Source organism: Bubalus bubalis, chromosome 10 (genome assembly GCF_019923935.1).
Source record: "Bubalus bubalis isolate 160015118507 breed Murrah chromosome 10, NDDB_SH_1, whole genome shotgun sequence".
In the NCBI taxonomy this organism is placed as follows: Eukaryota; Metazoa; Chordata; class Mammalia; order Artiodactyla; family Bovidae; genus Bubalus; species Bubalus bubalis.
In genome coordinates, this window is record NC_059166.1 from 80,380,485 (window position 1) to 80,405,901 (window position 25,417).

The 25,417-nt window shown below is 39.3% G+C and overlaps 1 protein-coding gene across 2 annotated transcripts; it reads left to right on the forward strand.

The window, feature by feature from the left end:
• The first annotated feature begins 11,685 nt into the window (after positions 1–11,685).
• C10H6orf58 (chromosome 10 C6orf58 homolog) lies at positions 11,686–23,794 on the forward strand. Of its 2 annotated transcripts, XM_006044793.3 has the most exons (6): positions 11,686–11,995; positions 13,782–13,868; positions 15,800–15,984; positions 17,820–17,920; positions 18,204–18,442; positions 23,391–23,794. In XM_006044793.3, exons 1-6 carry the CDS (start codon positions 11,692–11,694, stop codon positions 23,504–23,506), a joined length of 1,032 nt encoding a protein of 343 aa, XP_006044855.2. In that variant the 5' UTR covers positions 11,686–11,691; the 3' UTR covers positions 23,507–23,794. The 2 variants fall into 2 exon arrangements, with proteins under 2 accessions (XP_006044855.2, XP_025150593.1); XM_025294808.2 differs by lacking the exon at positions 13,782–13,868.
• The last annotated feature ends 1,623 nt before the right edge of the window (positions 23,795–25,417 follow it).

A 25,417-nucleotide genomic window follows, 5' to 3' on the forward strand; every position in this document is an offset into this window, starting at 1 on the left:
TTCTTTTTTTATAGAAATGAAGAATATGAAAGCCTTTTGAATTTCTTTTAGAAATGAAGAATATAAAATTGTTACACAAGTGAAAAAACAATCCCTGAAACTATCCATTACAGTCACTACATTTTATGGATTTTGAGCTAGACTATGTGTGTGAATCAAGTTTCTTCACTTGAATGATTTTTCCTTGGCTGTTTTTGTTTTTTTTTTTCTTTTTCTTTGTTTCTTTCACATAAAAAAGTCTTTTTGAATCACTCTGACATATTTAGTAGCTATTGCCTTGAGGTGTTGTTTTAAGTAGGCTAATTTTTAAACCCGGTATTGAAAAACATAATGGAATTTTATGTGACTCAATAATGCTGCAAATATTGACTCAGAGCAGGAAACAGGTATGAACCTCAGAGGTATAGATGGAAATGAACCAACAGAAGGAAGTAACTTACTGAATAACAATGAAAAAATGCAAGGGACACCAGCTGAACCAAATCATTTGCAAAGACGAAGACAAACACGTGCTTGCCCTCCACGTGGTTTACTGGCTAGAGTAATAACAAATGTTACCATGGTGGTTCTTCTATGGGCTGTGGTTTGGTCAATTACCGGCAGTGAATGTCTTCCTGGAGGAAACTTGTTTGGAATTATAATGCTATTCTATTGTGCCGTCATTGGAGGTAAACTTTTCGGACTCATTAAGTTACCTACATTACCTCCACTGCCTCCTCTTCTGGGCATGCTGCTTGCTGGCTTTCTCATCAGAAATATCCCTGTCATCAGTGATAACATACAGATCAAGCACAAGTGGTCTTCTGCTTTGAGAAGCATAGCCCTGTCTGTCATACTGGTCCGCGCTGGCCTTGGGCTTGATTCAAATGTACGAAGTACAGATTTCTGATTATTGACTAGGAATTTTGCTCCTTCACTACTGCCAGTATTTAGAATCACTGAGCTCTGGGAATGGGGGTGGATGCTGCATGACATTCTCAGGACAAGAGGAGAATCCATGCAGGACTGCTCCAGAAGATGTTGCCTATTCTTGCTTGGAGAAAAGTGGAGTTACTATGTGGCGACAACACCAAGAATAAAGATCCTCCACTTCTCTGACAGATATTGGTTGTAGTTATAGATGATGCTTGAGAGAGAGGAGATGTCATTTTTGGTGGGCAAAGCCTCATACAAGTTTTTAGGGCTGAGTACTGGCTCAAGAAACTGCCTTGTATATAGAATGAGTCTCAAGTATGGGTTTTATTAATGCTTTTTACATGTATGTTTTGATTGTGGGAATGAATATTTTGGGGGATAAAGGTTTTCACCTAAGCCTCATTTGGGGACCACAGATTATAAATAAAGCTAAACCTGAGAGGATTAAATCAAAAAAAAAAAAAAAAAAAAAAAAGTCTAAGAAAAAATGATATGCCTATTTACATTACTATGACAATTTCAAATCTTGCTTAAGCCACTACAGAGTGCCTGACAAAGTGCAAACAGCGTTGTGCAGTGAATTCTTTCACTGCGTTTTATCAACGTCAGCACTTTTAAATGGCGGAAACTTCATACTATGAGTGTCGCTGAGGCTCTGAGACCACCTAAGGAGTATTTTGTTTAAAGAACACACACACACACATCACATTAGCATATACCTCTGAAATGTGAAAAAAAGGTTAGGGAAACAGCAAACTAGTGTCAGCCATTCTAGATGAAAGTCCCCATTTTGACCAGAATCATCTTGCCAAGAATGGACAGAACTAGCATAAAAGCAGGTTTTAAAAGTTAAAAAAAACAAGCTACCTTTACAGAATGTTTCAAACTTGATAGTGTTTCCATACATTGTTTCTTTTAATCTTTATCACAAAGTGATAGTGCTTTAAATCAAAATACTAAAAAGGAAATTAAAGTAACGTGCACGGCCTGATAAAAGGAAAATCACACATCATGATTGGCAGCAATTGTACAGAATATGTGGAAATAATAGTACAGTTGCCTGATGTAAAGTCTCCGAACTAAAATCAGGGGACAAGCATTTGGCTAATTCTTTCAACATTTAATGTATTCCTATTTGGGATGCAATGCGCACACACACACACACACACACACATATATATATATTCAAAAAAGGAAGTTTCCTGGACTCTCGGGAAGACTCTCCTACCCTTCCACACTCCTCTTCCAAAAGCATTTTACAGTAATATAAGATTTTTTTATATTATGAATAATTTGTATATTTTCTAATTTTTTTAACAATATTTAGTGTTTATAAAGTTTAAAGGAAACTAAATAAGATGAAGTTCTTGCTCTCATGTTTATGTTCCGTAGCACAACTAATGGATACTTTTGAGAAAATATAAACCTAAGCAAAAATTCGAGTGCTGATTTTATGTAGGTGTTAAGGAAACTTACCAGAGGGTAATTTAGTCAGGGAAAATCTCATGGAAGGATAAAATTCAAGCTGGCCTTGAAAAAAATTACAGGTTTGACCCATTTATTGAATCCCCCTGGTTGATGGTGATCTATTTCTGCCTTAATTCTGTGTCGTTCTTTCCTTTTTTTTTTTTTTTAAATTGGACTTTCATTGAACTTTTAGCATATAAAGAACAGGGGCCATGTCTTGTTCACAGTTACATTTCCACTGTTTCTGTACCTATTCACTATTCTTTGCTCACAAATGATTATTTAGCCATAAAAATATGCACATTTGCATTATGTTGCTTTATTGTCATAAATGCATGTAATATTCTTCTCATATAGATTGTTTGGGATATGTGGGGCCACATCTTACTTATTTTATATCCTTCCCAGTTTTTAGAACAGGGTTTTGAAAATTATAAGTACTCCATAAATATTCTCAATTGAATGGGGATATTGCAAAAGAGAAGAGGGATTTAAGCAAAGGAAATGAAGGCTACAGCCTAAGGCAAGGAAAGGGTTCCTCAGTGGCTCAGTGGGTAAAGAATCTGCCTGCAATGAAGGAGACACAGGAGACCTGTGTTGGATCCCTGGGTTGAAGATCCCCTGGAGAAGGGAATGGCAATGCACTCCAGTATTCTTGCCTGAAAAATCCCATGGACAGAGGAGCCTGGTGGACTACAGTCCATGGGTCACGAAGAGTTTGAAGTGAAAGATGTAGAATCTTTCTGTTAACAAGTACTCGGGTATCTTCAGTAGTTTTCCAGCACCAGTTAATAATAACTCCAACTTTCTGGTTAGTTAATTCAAAATTCTTCACTCCTTTCTTTCTCCCTGCACACCTCCTTAAGCATTCAAGTAGTCTTATCAGCTGTGAATACAAAATAATTTCCAAATAGATTCATTTCTCACTACTTTCACGGCTACTATCACAGTCCAAGGTCTTCCCTGGTGGCTCAGATGGTAAAGAATCCACCTGCAATACAGGGGACCCGGGTTCCATCCCTGGGTTGGGAAGATCCCCTGGAGAAGGGAATGGCAACCCACTCCAGTGTTCTTGCCTGGAGAATACTATGGACAAAAAAAAAAAAAAAAAAGAATCCTCTGGACAGAGGAGCCTGGTGGGCTACAGCCCATAGCATCGAAGAGAGTCAGACACGACTGAGTGACTAACACACAGTCCAAAGGAAAATGACCACTTCCCTGAGAGGGTCACCCTGCGTCTACCCTTCCTCTCTCTCCTATGCAGTAATGTCCACATGGTGACCAGAGTGATAGTTTCAAGTCAGAACACGTTGCTCTTCTGCTCAACCCTTAAAACAGCTTGCCAACTTTCCCAGGGCAAAGCCCCTGGTTTGCGTATGGTTCAAGGAGGCTCCCTTAGTGTCTTCACCTTGCTGTATCCTTACACCCTGGTCTCGCTTTTAGCTCAAAGGCTACATGCACACTCAGGACTAGGGATTTTTGAAACATTGTTTCCCTTCTGCTAAGAACTCTCTACCCTAAGATTGCCATTTGCCTCATGCACATCCATACCTCTTCTCGTCTTTTTTCAAATGTCACCTTCTTTGACATGTCGCAATATTCTGATTTCTTTATACAAGCGTGTGCCCGGTCAACAATTTCTACCCTCCTTACCATACTTTTTTGCACCTTCCTAGCACTTATCTCCACTTAACATACTCTACATTAATTGAATTTTTCCTGTTTCCCCACTAGAATCTCCAAGACGGTAGAGCTTTTGTTTTTTTCACTTCTCTAGCTCTAGGACCCAGGACAAAAGACCTTCGTAAACACTCAAAAATGTTTTCACTTGTTTGAATAGATAAAAAAAAAAATAAACGTTAAGTAAATAAGTATCCATGAAGATGAATAGATTAAAAAAAAATGTTAAGTAAATAAGTATCCATGAAGATTTCAGATGTCAAAACAAAGAGTTTTGCTTTGATCGAAAAAGCACCAGAAACACACTAAGGATACTTGCAGAGAGAGTAGAGAGAGGTTGCCATGGTCAGAAAGGACAAATCCAAGGAAGACAGAGTAAAACACGGATTTGTCTAATCCAATCTGAGATGATTGAAATCCGGTTTAGGAAAATAGTTAAGCTGTTGTTCAGTCACCCAGTCTGTCCAACTCTTTGCGACCCCATGGAATGCAGCACACCAGGCCTCCCTGTCCCTCACCATCTCCCGAAGTTGGCTCAAGTTCATGTCCATTGCATCGGTGATGCCATCCAACCATCTCATCCTCTGATGCCCTCTTCTCCTTCTGCCTTCAATCTTTTCCGGCATCAGGGACTTTTCAAATGAGTTGGCTGTTTGCATCGGGAAAAACAGTTACAGAAATGGAGGAGAAGTAATGAATTCCAAAGGGACAAATGTGAATTGGCTGAATTAACGACCTTGGGTGGAAAGAAGTGACATTTCACAGATATTCTAAATAATACTGTGATCTTAGACAGCTGGAAACTGTTGGGCCACTTTCAACAAGAAAGAAGGTGGGAAGGTTTGGAAGAGATGACACTGATATTATGGGGGAAGAGTAATGATTTATTGAGATTTAAAAAAAAATCATTCTGTTCCCATAATGCTCTTTATTGCAATGATGTAGAGGATGAATGAAAATGAACTTTTTTATAGTCATAAAAGGCTATAAAGCATGTTTTTATTTTCTATGTTTTATATGGCTCCTCCCCACATCAGACAGCTGTATTTGACCTGCATACTAATCAGGAGAGGAGTGATTCTCTACTGCTCCAGGTTAATTTAGAGTGTGTTCCTGCTGGGTCTAAAAGAGCCATGAAACAATAGAGGGGTCACCAGATTCTCTATGTCCCTATCCCCCAGCAGTGTGCTCATTTTAGGAATCTGCTTTCATAGGCAGCACATGGCATAACAGAACTCAAGATTCTACATGTTTCTACTGAGACAGAGAGAGCAGGAGAAAAAGGGAGCGCGAGAGAGAAAGAGAGGTCAAGATCTCCACTGGTTTATTGCCTTGAGATTCTGCACTAGAACTGTACTATCTTCTGCCATTTCCTTTAGTCGAGTTTCTGAGAATACAAGTACTGGGAAATATATGCTTATCCCATTAGTTTTAAAGAGTAGAATCAGGACCAGAATAAAGTTATGCCACTTACTTACCATCCAAAAAAATAATGAACTGCCCAGCAGGAGAATGTTTAGGAAGGCTGAGCCATCCAGATTTTTTGAACTGAAGTGATGGTTGTAAGAAGTAACAACCATTTATAAAGTGCTTAGCATTTCTGAGGGAGGCCCTTCCTTTCAAGGTTCAACTTACTTTAATGAGTCACAAGCTTGACACTGTTTCCCCTTATTTTGTCTTTTGCTGTCTTTGCGCTTTTCCCTCTTTTGGTATTAAATACGAAGGGAGTTAAACTTGAAGGGATTATGGGGTAAAGACTTAAATTGCTTGGCTATATTTTTGAATGAACAGAATGAGTGAGTCCCTTGATTAGTAAGAATTCTTTTGGTTAAAGTGATGATTACCCAGGTCAAACTAGCTGGGGCAAAAAAAGAGTATTTATTGGAGGGACATCCTGTTGCCAAATGTGAGAAAACAACTGGACTCATTAACCTTTGGGACGTGGACACTGCAGGACTCTCTTGGCCTCTTATCTCTGTGTCTCTGGTTCTTCAATGTCAGTTTTTCCTACTTCAGGCCAGCTCCTGCCCTTCTTCCCTGGTACCTGCATCCCACATTGTGATCCTCCCACTTCAGGGAAGCCCTGGCTGGCTTTCCCAATTCTATTTTGAAAAAAGCGCAGAGAAGGATTCAGAGTCACTGCTTTTAGGTCACAGGCTCATCCTTGGTGTATTCTGCCAAGGCCAAGAGGCCATGCCGTGGAGTCCTACATGAGCAAGGAGTCTTCTGCTCATTTCATAGATGAGGAAACTGAGGCACAAGGAGGCTAACTGACTGGTCCCAGATCATTCAACTAATAGCAATACTATTTGATCACTATCTATATGCATCATTAATAAATATTAATTCAAATTGGACCTGCAATCATTAAAAAGCCATCTGGAAGGAGCCTGAAACAGAGGGCAGTAAAAACAAGATGGTAGATGGTATTCGAACTGTGGTGCTGGAGAAGACTCTTGAGAGTCCCTTGGACAACAAGAAGATCAATCCTAAATCAATCCAGATCAATCCAGTCAATCCTAAAGGACATCAACCCTGAGTATTCATTGGAAAGACTGATGCTGAAGCTGAAGCTCCAATACTTTGGCCACCTGATGCGAAGAGCCCACTCATTGGAAAAGATCCCGATGTTGGGAAAGATTGAAGGCAGAAGAGGGCAACAGAGGATAAGATGATTGGATGGCATCACCGATTCAGTGGAAATGAACTTGGACAAACTCTGGGAGATGGTGAGGGACAGGGAGGCCTGGAGTGCTGCAGTCCATGAAGGGTGGGGGCGGGTGGTTACAAGATATTCAATAGGTTATATAGCACCATCTAGTGGTCATCTAGAGAATTTAATTTTATTCACATTTCACTGTGATATTAATAACTGAGGAAGTTTTGCCTATTTTTAATAAGGTATCATAAGCCAGAAACATAGATTTACATCCAGAAATCTGTGTATTTTATGGGCCCAGTCATAAAACAGTGCACATCTAAAGGGTCATTTCAACTAATATTTACTAGACCAGTTTCTTAGTGCTGATGTTTAACAATAACTTTGAATTGGAAAAAAAAAAAAAAGTGGAATAAATCCTCTTGTAGAAAATAGCCATTTATTCTCAAATGCAATATAAAATGAGCCAGACATCAAGGTTTGCCGGAGAGAGTCTTGTTTCTGGGAAACAAATAGTTGCTACTATGAATTAAGTAAAAGTTATATACAAATCCTAGGGGCCTTTCTTGAGATGAACTTGCTTATCCCGAAAGGACAGGACGGGAATCCGCGCTGCTCTACAGTTTGCTGCGAGAATAGGAAAGAGGGAGCCACACGCAGGGGACAGATCTGGTTGGACAGCTTGGTCCTGAATGTTAAATTCTCCAGATGACCACGAGATGGCGCTTTATAACCTATTGAATATTGTCTTGTTCAATGGCCACATCGTGTCCCACTCTTTGTGACCACTCTGGTGCCACCAACTATTTTGATACAATCAGTCATGCTGCTTTCTTTTATAAACGTGAAACTTACAACAGGATGATTCTAGCATTTATTATTTCTACAAACTACAGTAAAATTTCTAAGAAAGAGAAAGCTTACACAAAAATACTGACCTCTTGACTGAGTATTTTAGGATTACATTTAATTCAGCATCGTTTGATAATTTTTTAAATATAAACTTAAACTTCTATTACAGAAATGATATTTCATGGTGCAGGTAATCAATAAATTTGTCCCTGGAGCAATAGATGTGTAAGAAGAAATTTTACGTATCTTTAGAGAATTCACCATATCATGCTCTATAACACTGGAATCAGGCTAATATTTATGACCCTCCAGTTACTTGATGAGGTCATTCAAATCTTGATATGAAGACTTGACGCACATCTGCGTCTCCATTCCTCCCCTGCAGAAAGGCCTATTTCTATTCTTGATGCAATATGTGATTTGGGGCAAATAGATGTCTCTGGACTGGACCTCAGTTTCTTAAGCCAATAAAATGAGTTTTTTGCATTATATGATTTTTTCATGTTTCTTCCTGTTCTAAAATTTAAAACTCATTCATCTCAAGTATTTATATTTATATCTTACTATTCATATCTTACTATCATGATCCACTGGCTCCTGGGAGGGGAAATGAGGCAGATATCCTGTCAATTCAAGATTGCTAGAAAAGTAAATCCTAGCCCAAAAATGTTTTTTCTCTTCTGTAGACCTTATAATTTATATCCCCCTGGTAGTTAAACATTAAAATAGACACCCATCTTTCCTTTCAGAAGATTTTAGTGTGTACATGTTCACTGCACAAGGGGAAAAGAAAAGAAATCCTGAGAAAACAGCTCACCTGAACATGATATTTTCTTCCCTTCAGGCAACTAGATTTCATGATATGTGGAAATATTCTGAAGGAGGAAGCAGACAGAACAAGCTCCATCTTAAAAGCAGGACTCCGTCTTGGGCCAGACTGTGGGCTTTGAGCTATATGCCCAGTATCGAGGAAAGTGACATACCAACTGGAAAACCAGACCCCCCAGAAGGAAGAGCCCCACAGCTCATACCTAGACTCTCCATTGCCTAAAAGAATACCCTAATTATCTGTGTAACCGAATAGAATCATAAATTCTATTAGGCTTATTGGGGTATGACCAGAGGCCTGGTGATAATTGTCCACAGTTAACTACCTAGGCTTAAGGCATATGAATCACGGGTTAACTTAGATTGTATCTTTCTTTTCCTTTGTTCAGACTAGTTTCAGGGAATTTGGGGAGCTTATATACACTTAGGGTATATAAGCTTTTGACAAAAACTGGTCGGGGTCCTTGGCTAAGAGGAGACTCTGCCTTGGGCCCACCCGTGTAATAAACTGCACTCCACCATCTGCATTGTCATTCTGAGTGAGTTTGTTTCCCGAAACGACTGACTACAACAATTCTCTCCTTCCCTCAGGTAAAAACAGACCTGTTACTCCAGCTTGTTCAGTCAGTTCAGTTCAGTTCATTCGCTCAGTCACGTCCGAATCTGTACGACCCCATGGACTGCAGCACGCCAGGACCCCTGTCCATCACCAACTCCCGGAGTTTACCCAAACTCATGCCCATTGAGTCAGTGATGCCATCCAACCATCTCATCATCTGTCATCCCCTACTCCTCCAGCCTTCAATCTTTCCCAGCATCAGGGTCTTTCCAAATCAGTCAGTTCTTCGCATCAGGTGGCCAAAGTATCAGAGTTTCAGCTTCAACATTAGTCCTTCAAATGAATATTCAGGACTGATTTCCTTTAGGAGTGACTGGTTGGATCTCCATGCAGTCCAAGGGACTCTCAAGAGTCTTCTCCAACACCACAGTTCAAAGGCATCAATTCTTCAGTGCTCAGCTTTCTTCATAGTCCAACACTTATATCCATACACGACTACTGGAAAAATCATAGCTGTGACTAGACGGACCTTTGTTGGCAAAGTCATGTCTCTGCTTTTCAATATGCTAAGTTGAGCATAACTTTTCTTCCAGAGAGCAAGCGTCTTTTAGTTTCATGGTTGCAGTCACCGTCTGCAGTGATTTTGGAGCCCAAGAAAATATATTGTCTGTCATTGTTTCCATTGTTTCCCCATCTATTTGCCATGAACGGATGTGACTGTTAGGTTGTTAGAATATGAAACAGGGGTCCAGAATGGCGGTGGCTAAAAGACAAGGAGGAGAAAAGCCCACGAAAATAGAACAAAAGAAGGTCCGAGGACCAAAGTGAGGACCTCAGGTAGAACAAACAACACTCCTGGCTAGCCCAATTTACATACGGCAGGCCGAGAGTGGGTGGGGGACATATAAAAAGAGGAGCCAAAGGGCTGGGGGTCTCTCTCTTTCTCTCCCGTGCGCTGGGGCTCTCTTCTCTTCACATCTTTGGTTTGGCAAGCCCTCAGGCCTCGAGGATGGATTTTCCTGCTATTATCTAAATAAAATAGAGCTATAACACGGAGCTGTAACACTGATTTGCCTAAAGAGCTATAACACAGTCTGTTCGAGACCTGAGAGCTGTGACGCACCGTGGGCTTTAATGTCCGTCACTCCAAATCTTTGTTGTGATGAGACAGAACCAAGAAGTACACACTCATCTGACAGGACCAGATGCCATGATCTTAGTTTTCTGAACGCTGAGTTTTAAGCCAACTTTTTCACTCTCCTCTTTCACTTTCATCAAGAGGCTCTTTAGTTCTTCACTTTCTGCCATAAGGGTGGTGTCATCTGCATATCTGAGGTTATTGATATTTCTCCCAGCAACCTTGATTCCAGCTTATGTTTCACCCAGCCTGGCATTTTCTATGATGTACTCATACATCATAAGCAGTGTAACAGTCTACAGTATAATGACAATAAAAGTATGAATCCACCTTTCTGCAAACATGAGTTGCATTGAATTCTGAGTTATTGTAGTTATCTCAAGGCAAAAGACAGTGAAGCTGGAGAAAGGCTTAAGTTCAAGAGGAAAGGGGGTGGTGGCTGCCATTCCAAGAATGAGTCTCAAGGAGTTAAACCTTTCCTCCATGACTGGATGAGTGTGACCTTGGGAGCTGTACCCACCCGTATCTCAGGCCAAGCCAAATACCTGGGAGCCACCTTTTGGGCTCCTCTTTCCATTCACCCGCCATGCATGACAGCAAGAAATAATATTGTTTCTTACAGAGAAGACCACAAAGAGTCTTGAGAAAATTTCTTCCATGACACAAGCAGGTTGTGGGCAGTTGTGTTACTAGAGGAGGGGGCCAAAACTCCTTCTGATCCCTTCGCTCCTGTTCCTTTATGAAAAGCCCTAATCTTTGCATATGGGAATAGCATGGCAACAACTGTAGTTCTTAGGACGCCGGGAGAAGATAAGATTAGAAACTGTAAACGTGGGGAAAGCAAGAATGCAGGGCAAGAGGGCTATCGACTGAAAAATACAGTCACAGCCTACAAGCAGGGAGTTATTTTCTTTGGTGGGAATGTTAAGCATTCTGAGCCCAGAAGACAGTATCTCAGTAGATCTGAGAAAATTTCTTCCATGACACAAGCAGGGTGTGGGCAGTGGTGCTGCTGGAGGAGGGGGCCAAAACCCCTTCTGGCCCCTTCTGTTCCTTTAAGAAGCAGCATTTCTTGTTCCCTTATGAGAAGCCCTAATCTCTGCATATGGGGATAGCACGGCAACAAACTGTTGTTCTTACGACACTGGGAGAAGGGAAGATTAGAAACTGTGTAAACATGGGGGAAGGGGGAGAATGTAAGGCAAGAGGGCTAACCGAGCCCAGGGATTGAACCCATATCTCCTGGGGCTCTCGAACTGCAGGCGGATTCTTTACCATTGAGCCACAGGCGAAGCCCATATTTGCATGGGTATTTATAAATTGTGCTATGTAATATTGCTGATTATTTATTTCATGCAAGTTTAACGGCCCTCCCAACACACACACACCCCCGGCCCTTCTCCCCTCTCTCTTCTGGTGTCCATTAGTTTGTTCTGTATATCTGAGGAAGCAGCCTATTTTCCTTGGTAAGACTTTCCTACCATCTCAAGGAAATGAACAAAGGTGATATGCTCTGATATGAGGAAATACCATGCCTTCTTTCTGCACTTTCCAATAAAAGCCCTGCCATAATCTCAACCCCCCAGCTCCAGCATGTTGTCTCTCCTTGCTGCTTCGGCCTGTGTGCTGGTTGGTTGCATTTTTGTTCCTTCAGCAGAAGTTTTTAGGCTCTCAGATCAGTATCTCCCACTGTGGAATGAGACTCCTGGTCAGTTCAGTGACTACAGTGTGGAGAATGGAAAGTACATTATTGATCCCTGGGTATACCCTAAGAGAATGGGCATGTATAAAGTCCTCCTGAACAAGACAGCCAGTTATTTTGAAAAATTCGCACCAGATAATGAACAAAATTTTTTATGGGGATTACCTTTGCAGCATGGCTGGCAATATAAAACAGGTAAGAATGATTTGTTTTTACTCATATGATTTTTCCAATCTAACCATGTGGTAATTGGGAAATGGAACTCTGTATAAACCAATTTTTGAAAATCAAATTCTTTCTTTTTCCTCTTTTCCCCTCATAACCTTTAGTTTTCTACTTTTTCTCCTCCATAAATCTTTCTGGGTTGCCTGTTTTGATTTGAAACTGCAGTGGGGCATATAGCATAGTTGCCAAACACAAAAAAAGACTTCATTTCCAGCATATTGGGCATTCTACTTGAACTCCTACTAGGCACTAGATTCTATTCTAAGCACTGAGATGAACAAAACAGTCAAGAAGATAGGCACTGAAACAGATGGTGTCAAATTACTTTGAATTTCTTGAAGTTCTAACTATGATTACCTATACATGTAGATGGAGAGAGGCAAGAAAGGGATCTTGTTCATGAGGATGTTTCTCTGCAAAAGATCAATTCCTTTCAAAAATAAAGTACGTTCTAGTGTTTAGTAGGCAGATATGTTTGGGCCAAAGATTCATAAATTATAAGATGTTTGGCTGGCAGAGAGTCTTATGAAAGAGAATGGTGTCTCTTTCACTCCATACTATAACACTACCGATAAGGAAATTTGTTCTGTTCTGATGAAAAATATATATATATATAGGGAGAAGATTATAGTTTATCTGAGATCTAAGGAGGAGTCACATGCAGGAGCTCCTGAAGCTGGCTGTTCACACACCTTTATCAGGTGATGTTTTGAGACTCAAACCAGCTCTTTATCAGGCTTTTCCCAGAGTCAAAAAGATGGAGATCTAGGAGAAATCATTAGCACTATGGGAGGCATGCCAGCCTCAGGGACCTAGGGGCCAGCAGTAGATGGAGGCTGAATAGGCTGGTCGATTAATGTTTTTCTTATTCTTTCATTACACTTACATATTATGATCAAGCCTGACTAAACTTACCTAATAATGGGCTTATATGTCTCCAGCATTTTCTAAAAGCAGCTGTGGGGTGGGAGTATTTCAGACAGTTTCCTTGCCATCCAAGACCTTACAACACAATTAAAACAGAAAATATATCAGAAATGAAACAGTGAGCAATAAATAACAACTCTTAGTTAAAAATTAAAGTGCAAAACAAAGGGTCACGGTGGAGTCAGATGGAATAATCAGGAAAAAATGGATCTGAATTAAAATTTGAAATGTGAACGAATTTCATTGGGGAAATGAAATCTACTAGGGCATAAAAGTATGAACAAAAACAGTGGTTCTCAGGAGTGGCTGCACATTGAAAACAACTGCCTGATTTTCAAAAATATCAATGCCTAGGTCCGCCAGCAGAAATCCGACTCTTATCTCAATAGTATGGAAAATGAAGGTAAAGAACAAGTGTATGTGATTGGGTGCAGTCTGTGTGTGTGTGTGCGTGTGTGAGTGCCTTTGCAGTTTGAGGAACAATCAGGAAAGTTCACACTTCTAATATTCATGCAGGTGAATAGCATTAGCAAGTTCTTTAATGATCATTGTTTAATAACAATCAGGTTAGGAAAAAGAATAAATACAAAAGCAAATAATATTCGAAACAGATCATTCTAAAGTGGAATATTGTTGTGATGTTAGATGAAGGAAAAGAAATTGGCCCTGAGATGGGAAATGAAGGTAAAGAGTGATCGGAAGAGAAACACAAGTCATGAGAAAATAAATGTTTGTGCTTCTTTGCAAACAAAATGAATTAGGCAAGGGATGATTATAGCAAGTTTCAAAACGTGCATAGTAAATAATCTGTGCATCCTCTCTCTTCCAGGCAGATTGGTTGATCCCACCCGAACGACAGACTGTGGCTATGAATCTGGAGATCGTTTGTGCATCTCTGTAGACAGTTGGTGGGCTGGTGTGTTCATTTAATAGCGAAATAGTTAATAACCTTCCCCCAAAGAAAATATCCAAGTTAAAATCTTAGGGACAGAGACAAAACAAAAACAGCACTATTGCTCCGTAAAAATGAATCCACTTCATCATGTCTCTCGTGGCCTTTCTGTCACATTCTAGGATTTAATGGCCACAATTTCAGTAACGATTCCTTAGGACCTATTTTACCCAGGGACTGCAACAAGGAACTGCAAAGGACAATGGCTTTTGAATGACCAGCACTGGTGTTAGATGGGAGGTCCCGCTAATCAGAGGAGTCTCCAGGACCAGGAAGGATGAAAAAGGAGAGAACAAGAAAATAATACTTTTTTCTTTTTCCATTTTGCTCAGACCAAATATATTTAACTAGGAAATTTGTAAAAATGTCAGAGATGAATGTATCACAAATCATTCTATCAATTAGTAATGTAAGGCTTCTGTCAGATATTTAATAGTCAAGTAATCAGAAGGTATTTCCTAATTCTTTAATTTTATCTTGTGTGTTAGTGGTGAAATTAATTTACACACAATTTCTTTGAGATATTTCCCACTAATTAGAAACAAGGTCACAGTTAATTTCACTTTCTTAGAGTGACACGCATTGTATACATCTTTACTTATTTTTCTTGTATGACACTCATTGAGTCTTTTCAAAGACTCAGAAAGTGTCATGGCCACAGATCTAGAATTTAGGCTTCTTTTTTCTCACATGGACTCCAATAGTTTGGAATATCAGCCTGCTACCCTGGGGCGGAGGACTGCATTCAAAATGCATGTCTATGATGAAAAGTGTTCTGCATTAACAGTGGTAATCAGTACAAGTTTTACAGTCAACTATATCGGTATGTCTAAATTTGTTGGTATAGGTTCTACCTAGACAACAATTTTAAAAATCTTAATTCAGTGTTAATTTAATTATCCAGAGATTTGTTGCCAACACTCAGCCAATATTTTTGCTTCGAAGACTTAATGTGGGACAAGCACTTCACAATGTCATGGTTGTATATTAAACATAAAATACAAAATACCAACACTATACGTGTATTAAGATAATTTAGAAAAAAGTCACATTTCATGGTAAAACCTCAGAAGTGTATCATTCTATGCACAAGTAGATATCTTTCTTCCATTTTCTTTCTTCCATTGTAAAATGCTTTGAAAACATGAATGATACCAAATTCATTAAAATTACTTTTTGTGTGTTAAAATGCTGTAGACAACTATTTGCTTCCCCAATGGCTCAGTGGGTAAAGAGTGTGCCCGCAGTGCAAGAGACAACAGGAGACACGGGTTTGATCCCTGGGTTGGGAAGATCCTCTGGAGAAGGAAATGGCAATCCACTCCAGGATTCTTGCCTGGGAAATCCCATGGACAGAGGAGCCTGGTGGGCTACAGTCCAAAAGGTCACAGAGAGTCAGACACCACTGAGCAGCAGCAGCAGCAGCGCTCAACTCTTTTAGCCCCTATTCATTTCTAATTGTAGGGTTATTAACCGAAATGCGATAGAGTTATGTATATGATCCTTAGAGAGATTTTCAATATTTTGCGGTTACTTTTTTTCATGTTTCTGGATCTCTGACTTTTTGCTTAATGGCTTACTTCAGTACACTTGCCTGGAAAATCCCATGGATGGAGGAGCCTGGTGGGCTGCAGTCCATGGGGTCGCTAGGAGTCGGACACGACTGAGCGACTTCACTTTGTCTTTTCACTTTCCTGCATTGGAGAAGGAAATGGCAACCCACTCCAGTGTTCTTGCCTGGAGAATCCCAGGGACAGGGGAGCCTGGTGGGCTGCCATCTATGGGGTCACACAGAGTTGGACACGACTGAAGTGACTTAGCATACAGATTACTTAAAAATATCCTCTATCATATTTGTTGGCGCTTGTGGTAATGATAGGTATCTTCTTTTACAGATATGAATTACTTTCTCTGTGCACTGCCCTTCCTTGCTGCAGTTGATTCTGGCATAATGGGGATATCATCAGATCAAGTGCTGCTTTTGCCACCATCCAAGGACCAGACAAAGTTTTGTCTTAATGTTTCTAGTTGTCAGTCCTCCTTTCCTTCAACAATGAGGAAGTGGAATGCCCTTTACCAGGTGCCTTTTTCAAGTTTTATTATTTAATCTTTCAGGAGGTGGTAAGAGAATTTCTTTTTTTATTGGAATATAATTGCTTTACAATGTTCTGTTAGTTTCTGCTGTACAACACTGTGAATCAGCTATATGTACACACACACACACACACACACACATATACACACATACATATATACATACACAGGCTTCCCTGGTGGCTCAGGGAGTAAAGAATCTACCTGCAATGCAGGAGACACAGGAGACATGGGTTCAGTCCCTGGAAATGGCAACCCACTCCAGTATTATTGCCTGGGGAATTCAATGGACAAAGGAGCCTCTATCATAGCCTGGCGGGCGACAGTCCATGGCATCACAAAGAGTAGGACACAACTGAGCACTCATGCACACCCACGTGCTATGCATATATCCTCTTCCTCTTGAGCCTCCCCTCCCCCATTCCACTCTTCCAGATCATTACAGAGCACTGAGCTGAGCTCCTTGTGCTATACAGCAGTCTCCCACTAGCTACGCATTTTTACACCTGACAGTGAATAATGCCAATGTTGTTCTCTCAATTTGTCCCCCTTTCTCCATCCTCTGCTGTGTCCACAAGCCCATTCTCGACACCCGCACCTCTATTCCTGCCTTGTAAATAGGTTCATCAGTACCATTTTTCTAGATTCCACATATATGTGTGCTGTTTTATTTAGGTTTTTGTGTGTATTATATGGTATAAAAATACAAGTTTTTATACAAGTTATATTAATATCATTACTTTACGGGCTTCCTTTGTGGCTCACAGTAAAGAATCTGCCTGCGATGCAAGAGACATGGGTTCTGTCCCTGGGTCAGGAAGATAGAAGATGCCCTAGAGAAGAGAATGGCTACCCACTCCAGTATTCTTGCCTGGAGAATCCCATGGACAGAGGAGCCTGGCAGGCTACAGTCTATGGCATTGCAAAGAGTTGGACACGACTGAGCGACTACCATTTTCACTTTCTTTCATTTTCATTCCATGACATCAAGGCATTACATGTCATTTACACCTTCTGAACCAATACAGCATTAACAGCAAATCTATCCACTCATCTCACTCTAAACAAGCCGTACATAAATGCAAGTGCACACACTGAATGAAAAGATTATTCTGGTAAATTGAACCTTCAGATCAAGTGAGCAATAACACTTGGGAGAAATATGATTATGGGGTTGGTTTTAGAGTAGTTAGTTAACTTCTTTCAAATGATTTGATAAGTGGTCACAAATAGGTATAACTAAACTATTATGTGGCAATCAAAACCACATATTCGATGACCAAACTAAAATACATTGGTGAAGCATAGTCATGGACCAAAATCAATGCAAAAAGAGATATTTGCTAGTTCTATAGACTATTAGCTCATTTTCAAAGATTTTATTAAGTTATGTATTCTTGTAATTTCCACCTTTTCTTAAACTTTTGTGGTAATTTCAACTATGGCAGCAGAAAAACAGCTGATAAACAAAAAATAAAGTTCTCTTGAGGTTTGACAGAAAACAGCAAAATTCTGTAAGGCAATTATCCTTCAGTAAAAAAATAAATTAAAAATGATACTGACTTTGGGGGGAAAAGTGCAGTTCATCTCTTATAGATCCATGCAATATTACTCTTAATCTGCTCCTAATCTACTCCTAATCATTATTATAGTCTTTACAGATTGCTTGTCACTCATGGCTTGTGCAAATTAATCCACAGAAACAAAATTCTCCTGTGATGTAGACTATTGCTAAATACAAAATGTGGACAAAGTGAAATTGTAGAGAGAAGAATTGTTCTAGTTGAGCAAATGTGAATCCATTTCTTCCCTCTACGGTAGCATTTGCAGTCACCTTCTAGTAGCTTCGAGGACTTATTGAAGTACTTGTGGGAGGCACATGTCTCAAGCTTGAAAGATGGTTACAAAATTTTTGAAGACAGGTAAGCATGGATCCCAAGTTACCTCTACTTAATACGGCAAATAAATTTTGGTCTTATCTATACCTTTGTATTTCCTAATATCAGTCTTCTTATTAAATATTATATTTAATCTTTGGGGATTAGTTACCTATATCATCTAAGGCAGGCACTCAAGCCATCACATTCTAAAACTAAAAATTACATTCTTAGTTTGTTGACAGAAGGTGATCTTTTTAAGAAAATGACAAGGGTGCCGTTCTGAGTGACAAATGATAACTGTACCGTGTTTCCGCTTGTCTTTTAGGTTAGAATATTATTCTAAACCAGAAGCGGGCTTTGGGAGAGATTGGTGCGTGGTTTTGGACTATCTAGCTGCAGCCAGCTTTCCCACAATCTTTAGTACAGTATCTGAGTTCCAGCAGGCCCTGCCACCTCGAGTGCTTGTGGATGGGGACAAAGCTCCCTTCATCAGCAACTTTACTGACCTTCAGAACATACTCCTGCTTGGTCTAAATCTTCTTCATAAAGTGGATAGCGCAACAGGTAAAGGCTTATAAACAATACCTTTAATCAATATCGCGTTGAATAGAGAAAGGAAGAAATAATGATGATCAAAGATACATGTTGTCATAACACATACTCTTAAAGAAACCAGAGCCATTCTGGTCCGAGTACCACAACAGTCAGTAACTGAGGGTTGGGCTGCTCATGCATGTAGTTACTGTTTAAACTTTCAGCTTAGGAAGGGGAGGCAATCATGCATGTAAAGCAAAGGTAAGGCAGTGTGGAGCGGGGCAAGCAATGCTCAGACAGAAAGAGAGCAGCCGTCTTATGGGCCCTGACCATACAGGTCCTTATTGACCCATGAAGCTACCAGACTATCTCATGTACTTTTTTCCTCTACAAACCCAGATATATTCTTTCTGTAGTTGTTGTTACAGTATTTTTTTTAAAGCCTTAATGTCACTCTTATATTTAGAAAAAAAGAAAAACCTACTATAAGAAAACCAGCCAACTGACTTACGTGAGCTCCCTCCCACTAGCCTTACCAGTCATGGCAGAAGTATTCTGCTTCAGCCCCTCAGCTGCTGTGTCTTAGCAGCGTGAAAAAAAGAAATCTGTAATTGCGGGTTTGAATTACTACATCATCCCAGTTTTCCAGACATGCACTTATGCAGTGTATCAAACTTAAAACATAATTAAGATATTAGTACTTTTAAAAACTAAAAAAAATTAAAGCTTTTTTTTTTTTTTTTGAGCAGACCATTTTTAAAGTCTTTATTGAATGTGTTACAATATTGCTTCTATTTTATGTTTTGGCCATGAAGCATGTGGGATCCTACCTCCCCGACTGGGGATCAAACCCACACTCCCTTCATTGGAAGGCAAAGTCTTAACCACTGGACTGCCACGGAAGTCCCCCAATATTAGTATTTTTAAAACAACAACAACAAAAAAAATGAATCTGAAAGATTTAAAAGATATAAAAACAAAGTAAATGTTAAACTATATGTTTCTGAAATCTCATTTGCATTAGGTAGAATAACAAACCCAAACATTTTAGGAGCTTCTGCAACTGAAGTCTCTTCTTGCTTCCTCCAGTAATGGTTCCAGGGCAATGTTCTCTGTCGGTGGCAGCTTTCTTTCACACAATGACTGAAGATGCTTTCATCTCTAGCTCTTCCAACCCCCAACCTCTACATGATTCACATCTCACCAACAGAAGGATACTCTGTTGGAGAAAGTCTTGACACTTCCTTCACTTCATCTCATACTTTACTGGTATAACCTAGGCACATTATCCCATATTTGGATGCAAGCAGGGGCTAAGGAATTAAATTGTTGCCTAAGAACAGTTTTGTGTTACAAATCTACTCCATGAAAGATGTTTTAGGATCTGCCTAGCCATCTCTGTCAAATTATCACATAGCATAATTGTATTCTAGGCCTGGATCATATAAACTGGCTCTTCCCTGCTAAGATTAAAGGGTAAAGAACTGAGTCAAGAATTGAAGGTCCTATACAGCAATATTTTGACAAGATTTGATTTTACCAAAATTTAGCTTTGAATTTAATATGTGGTTTTGAGTTGCTTTCACCAGAAAAAATTCAAGATTAAATATGGAAAAATAATGATTAAAAAAACAAACCTTGATAGCATACTTGTTTAGATATCACATAACAAGGTATTTACTATTATTTATCCACCGTTGTCATGGTTAATCACTCTTCACATTCCTGCTGACAGTCAGAATTCAGTAACAGCACCAAAGGCCTTGAGATCTCCAAATAAGCAGAGAATAGGGAAAACAGGTATGTTAAAAGCAAAGCATTAGTAAAATACAATTAGTGATATTCAAAAATGAGCATTTAAATTAATTAAATAGAGACACATATTTCCATTCATAAAAATCCTCTCAAAATATCATTTAAGTAACTTATAGTCTCCAGAGATACTTTATGATGCTCTTCACAAGGAATCTGAGTTAAATTCGCTGAATAAATAAGTAAAAACAGACTTTTCAGACTTCCAATTAGCTCTTTAACATTTCACTGATGAAGAATGTAATCAATTCTAAGAACTGTCATGTAGTTTAAAAAATTTTTTAATTATGTAAAATTTTCAACCACCTGTCTATCTGCAATGGCATCAGCTTTTAACCCTTGACTACATATATTTTCCCCTTCATGGATCACAGCCTTGCCATGGTGAAGGGGCTTGCATAACTCAGTGAAGCTATGAGCCATATCAGGCAGGGCTACCCAAGACAGATGGGTCATAGTGAAGAGTTCTGATAAAACATGGTCCACTGGAGGAGGAAATGGCAACCCACTCAAATATTCTTGCCACGAGAGCCCTATGAACATCATGAAAAAGCAAAAACACAGGACACTGGAAGATGAGTCCCCCAGGTAGGAAGATGTCCAGTATGCTACTGGGGAAGAGTGGAGGGCAATTACTAATAGCTCCAGAAAGTATGAAGCGGTTGGGCCAAAGCAGAAACGATGCTCAATTGTGGGTGTGTCTGGTGGTGAAAGTAAAGTCCGATACTGTAAAGAACAATATTGTATAGGAACCTGGAATGTTAGGTGCATGAATTAAGGTAAATTGTATGTGGTCAACAGGAGATGGCAAGATTGAACACTGATATCTTAGGAATCAGTGAACTAAATTGGATGTGAATGGGTGAATTTAATTCAGATAACCATTATATATACTACTGTGGGTAAGAATCCTTTAGAAGAAATGGAGTAGCCCTCATGGTCAACCATAGAACTGGAAATGCAGTACTCGGGTCCAATCTCAAAAATGACACAATGTTCTCAGTTCATTTCCTAAGCAAATCATTCACCATCAGAGTAATCCAAATCTATGCCCCAATCACTGATTCCCAAGAAGCTGAAGTTTACTGCTTTTATGAAGACCTACCTTCTAGGACTAAAACAAACAAACAAAAAAAAAAAGGATGTCCTTTTCATCACTGGAGATTGGAAATGCAAAAGTACAAAGTCAAGAGATAACTGGAGTATCTGTTATACTGGAGTAACAGGCAAGTTTGGCCTTGGAGTACAAAATGAAGCAGAACAAAGGTTAACAGAGTTTTGTCAAGAGAAAATGCTGATCATAGCAAACACCTTTTCCCAAAAAACCAAGAGATGGATTTACTCATGGACATAACCAGATGATCAATACCAAAATCAGATTGATTATGTTCTTTGCAGTCAAAGATGGAGAAGCTCTATACAGTCAGTAAAAATAAGACCTAGAGCTGACTGTGGCTGAGATCATGAGCTCCTTATTGAAAAATTCAGTGTTAAATTGAAGAAAATAGGGAAAACCACTAGGCCATTCAGGTATGACCTAAATCAAATCCCTTATGATTATACAGTGGAGGTGACAAATAGATTCAAGGGATTAAATCTGGTAGACAAAGTGCCTGAAGAACTATGGACTGAAGTTTGTAACATTGTACAGGAGGCAGTCACCAAAATCATCCTAAAGAAAAAGAAATGCAAGAAGGCAAAGTGGTTGTCTGAGGAGACTACAGATAGCTGAGGGAAGAAGAGAAGTGAAAGACAAGGGAAAAAGGGAAAGATACTCAACTGAATGCGTGGTTCATCACCCAATTTTAAAAAATCAGTCCTTGGTGCAAATTTATAGAATTTGAAATATACTTAAAACAGTGCAAATAATTGAATAAATAAAACCCATGCTGCTAGTACAAATGAAATTATACTCACTGCTCTGCACATACTTTTTACTGGAAAATCTACATGGAGCTTTTGCAGTATCAGGACAGATTGATCTAACCCATTCAGTTTAAATTATATGTAGTGTTAATATACATCATAACTGTGGACATTATTTTCTGTTATAAGCTATATAACAGGAAATACTACAACAGTGGCATTTTATGTATGTATTTCTTGCCATAATTTGTTATTTTACCAAAAAATATGTATAAAGGAAATGTATTCAAGTTGGTAGGTCATATATTGCTGCTGCTGCTGCTGCTAAGTCGCTTCAGTCATGTCCGACTCTGTGCGACCCCATAGACGGCAGCCCACCAGGTTCCCCCGTCCCTGGGATTCTCCAGGCAAGAACACTGGAGTGGGTTGCCATTTCCTTCTCCAATGCATGAAAGTGAAAAGGGAAAGTGAAGTCGCTCAGTCGTGTCCAACTCCTAGCGACCCCATGGACTGCAGCCTACCAGGCTCCTCCATCCATGGGATTTTCCAGGCAAGAGTACTGGAGTGGGGTGCCATTGCCTTCTCCCACATATATTGCTAAATGGTGTTCAAAAATTTGTCAGGAGTTTACGTTTTTGTTATAAATGAATTGAGTTTCCTTTTTTCTCCAACCTACTATCATATAGCAATTTCTAAAATTTGTGTGTAATGTATAAAGTGCTACTTCACTCTTACATGAATTTACAATTTCTTGAATATGTGTTCTTTTCCCAGTTTTCTGGTTAATTGCTTATATTTCTTTTTTTTTTTTTCTTTTTAAAATTTTTAATTGGAAGATAATTGCTTTACAATATTGTTCTGGCTTCTGCCATACATCAACATCAATCAGCCAGAGGTACACATATATCCCCTCCCTCTTGGACTTTCTTCCCTCCCACCTCTCACCCCATCCCACCCCTCTAGGTTGTCACAAAGCAAAAAGTCATTCATTTTCATCAACACTTGGAAAATTTCACCTTTAAGAGCCTTAAAAGATTTCAGTAGGCAGGGAAAAAAAATCCCATGCTGGGTAAACACTGGGTAATAGCAGTGATATTCTGGTTAATTGCTTATATTTCTTATTGATTTTTGTGTGAAAATCTGATCAATTAATTTCAAATTTAAAGATTTATGTGTATGACTATCATGTAATGTACACATATATTTGTATCCAAAATACATAGAATTTTATTTAAAATAAACATTTCAGCAAATGAGTATACATTTTAATTTACTTGTAATTATTTTATATCCTTTCCAGGTTCACTATCTTTAACTATATGGAAAATTTTAATGAAGACACAGGCTGCAAAGATGCTACTTCTAGAGATTTTTGAAGCAATTCTTGCAATCTTTAATCCAACATCTCTGGGATGATTAGTGAATCAAAATGAACAATTCTAACTTGCTGAGCAACAGTAATATCAAAATTTAACACTGCCACAATCATACAGTTTTCTTGTTTCTGGTGTCTTTGACTTATGCTTATGTGTTAGGACTTTGTCCATGCCTTCCCATCTTCAGGTTCAAATTAATGCTATCATGATTTTGCTCAATTAATAATTCTTGATTTTTAAATTTATTAATACTTAAAATGTTCAAGATCTAAAGAAGATTGTATTAATCTATCATAAACCAGCAAGAAATAAATAGACAATAAACTTGGATGACTCTTCTGTTGTTATCCTATGTAACCCAATATCATGAAATTTAGACCAATATGTCTTGCTGATCTATAACCAAAGTCCAGAACATTTTAAACCGAAATACTGACAAGTTTTAAAACTCATAAAACAGAACTGACAAATAGAATATAGAATTAATTTGTTAGGGTTTTGTGTGTGTGTTTTCACTAATGACAAGTTTATAGCAATTAGGCAATTTTCCCTTCCTTGGGTCCACACTTGATAATAAATCCTTAAGGATCGAAGTTGTCAAGATTTCCCTCTGAGGAGACAGATGACACTGGTTAGCTGGTGGTGACTTTTAGAGCATGAAGCTTTCATTGAAAGTTTCCCAGGACTTCCCTTGTGGTGCAGTGGATAGGATTGCACTTGCTCATACATGGGACACAGGTTTGACCCCTAGTCCAGGAAGATGCCCCATGCTGTGCAGCACTGAGCCGTGTGCCACAGCTACTGAGAACATTCTCTAGAGTCCCTGCAACTCCCGAAGCTGTGTGCCTGGAGCCTGTGCTCTGCAACAAGAGGAACCACCACAATGAGAAGCCCATGCACTGCAACTAGAGAAAGCCCACTTGCAGCAACGAAGACCCAGTACAGCCAAAAACAAATACATGAAGTAAGTAAATAAATAAACTGTGTGTGCCTGTCAACAACAACAAAAACCTTTCAAAAAGTAAATTTTTAAAAAATCACAAATATGTCATTAAAAAAAAATGTTTTCCATTGATAGAGACAGAATGAAGAAACAATGTAGGTTGGTTTTGGGGGGCTCCAAGGAGCTCGGCTTCTTTATGGCTCAGTGCAGAAGAATTCGGCAAGAGGCAAAGTGATAGATAAGAAGTGGTTTATTAGAATAGGAAACTTGTGAGGCCTGGGAGCATGTGGGCAAGAGGTTGCTGCTCCCCAAGAACTTAGTGGGCTACAGTTTTATAATCAAAGCGAAAGTAGGGAGGAGGAGAAGACCACCTTCTTCCTGAGTAAACATCAGCAGTTCCTCCTCCATGCCTGGTGGGGGAGTTTTCTTCTTCCTATATGGTCAAGCCAAGACTGTCATGGTGCAGTGGAAATGAGCAAAAGGTGGCTATGAGGCAAAAGATCGATGGGCCCCAGGCTGGGGAGTTTCTCCCTTGTGTACAGAAACTGCATAATAGCAGAAACTCCATAAAAGCAGCATGATGGAGGAGGCTGGGCCTTGCACAGATAAGAGATAAAAGACCACATATTCCTCATTCTCGAAGTCAAGGAGAGCTTCCCGACATACATATGAGCAGAAAGGTTCCTTGGCGGTCAAAAAGGGAAAGGGTGTCATCTCATAGTAAGTGATGTCAACCTACCCATAGGTTTGGCTAAGACATGAGCACGCACACATCAAAGGATCCTCAGATAAACCAGACTTAGAACCAGACAAGCAAGGTGATTCATCGAAGGAAACCTGGAAGAAATGCTCCATGAAAGTGAATCAAACTACCACAAGGGCACTACTCTCTGAGTCTGTCTCTGAGCACTGTACTCTTTTTTTCCTCCTAATAAAAACTCTTTTTAAGAAAACTAGAGATACCAAGGGAAAATTTCATGCAGAGATGGGCTTAATAAAGAACAGAAA

Coding starts and splice junctions, on each gene's coding strand:
- C10H6orf58 (XM_006044793.3), top strand. CDS start 11,692: ATGTTGTCTCTCCTTGCTGCTTCGGCCTGTGTGCTGGTTGGTTGCATT. Junction 11,996..13,781: donor TGGCTGGCAATATAAAACAG/GTAAGAATGATT, acceptor TCTCTCTTCCAG/GCAGATTGGTTGATCCCACC. Junction 18,443..23,390: donor TAAAGTGGATAGCGCAACAG/GTAAAGGCTTAT, acceptor TATCCTTTCCAG/GTTCACTATCTTTAACTATA.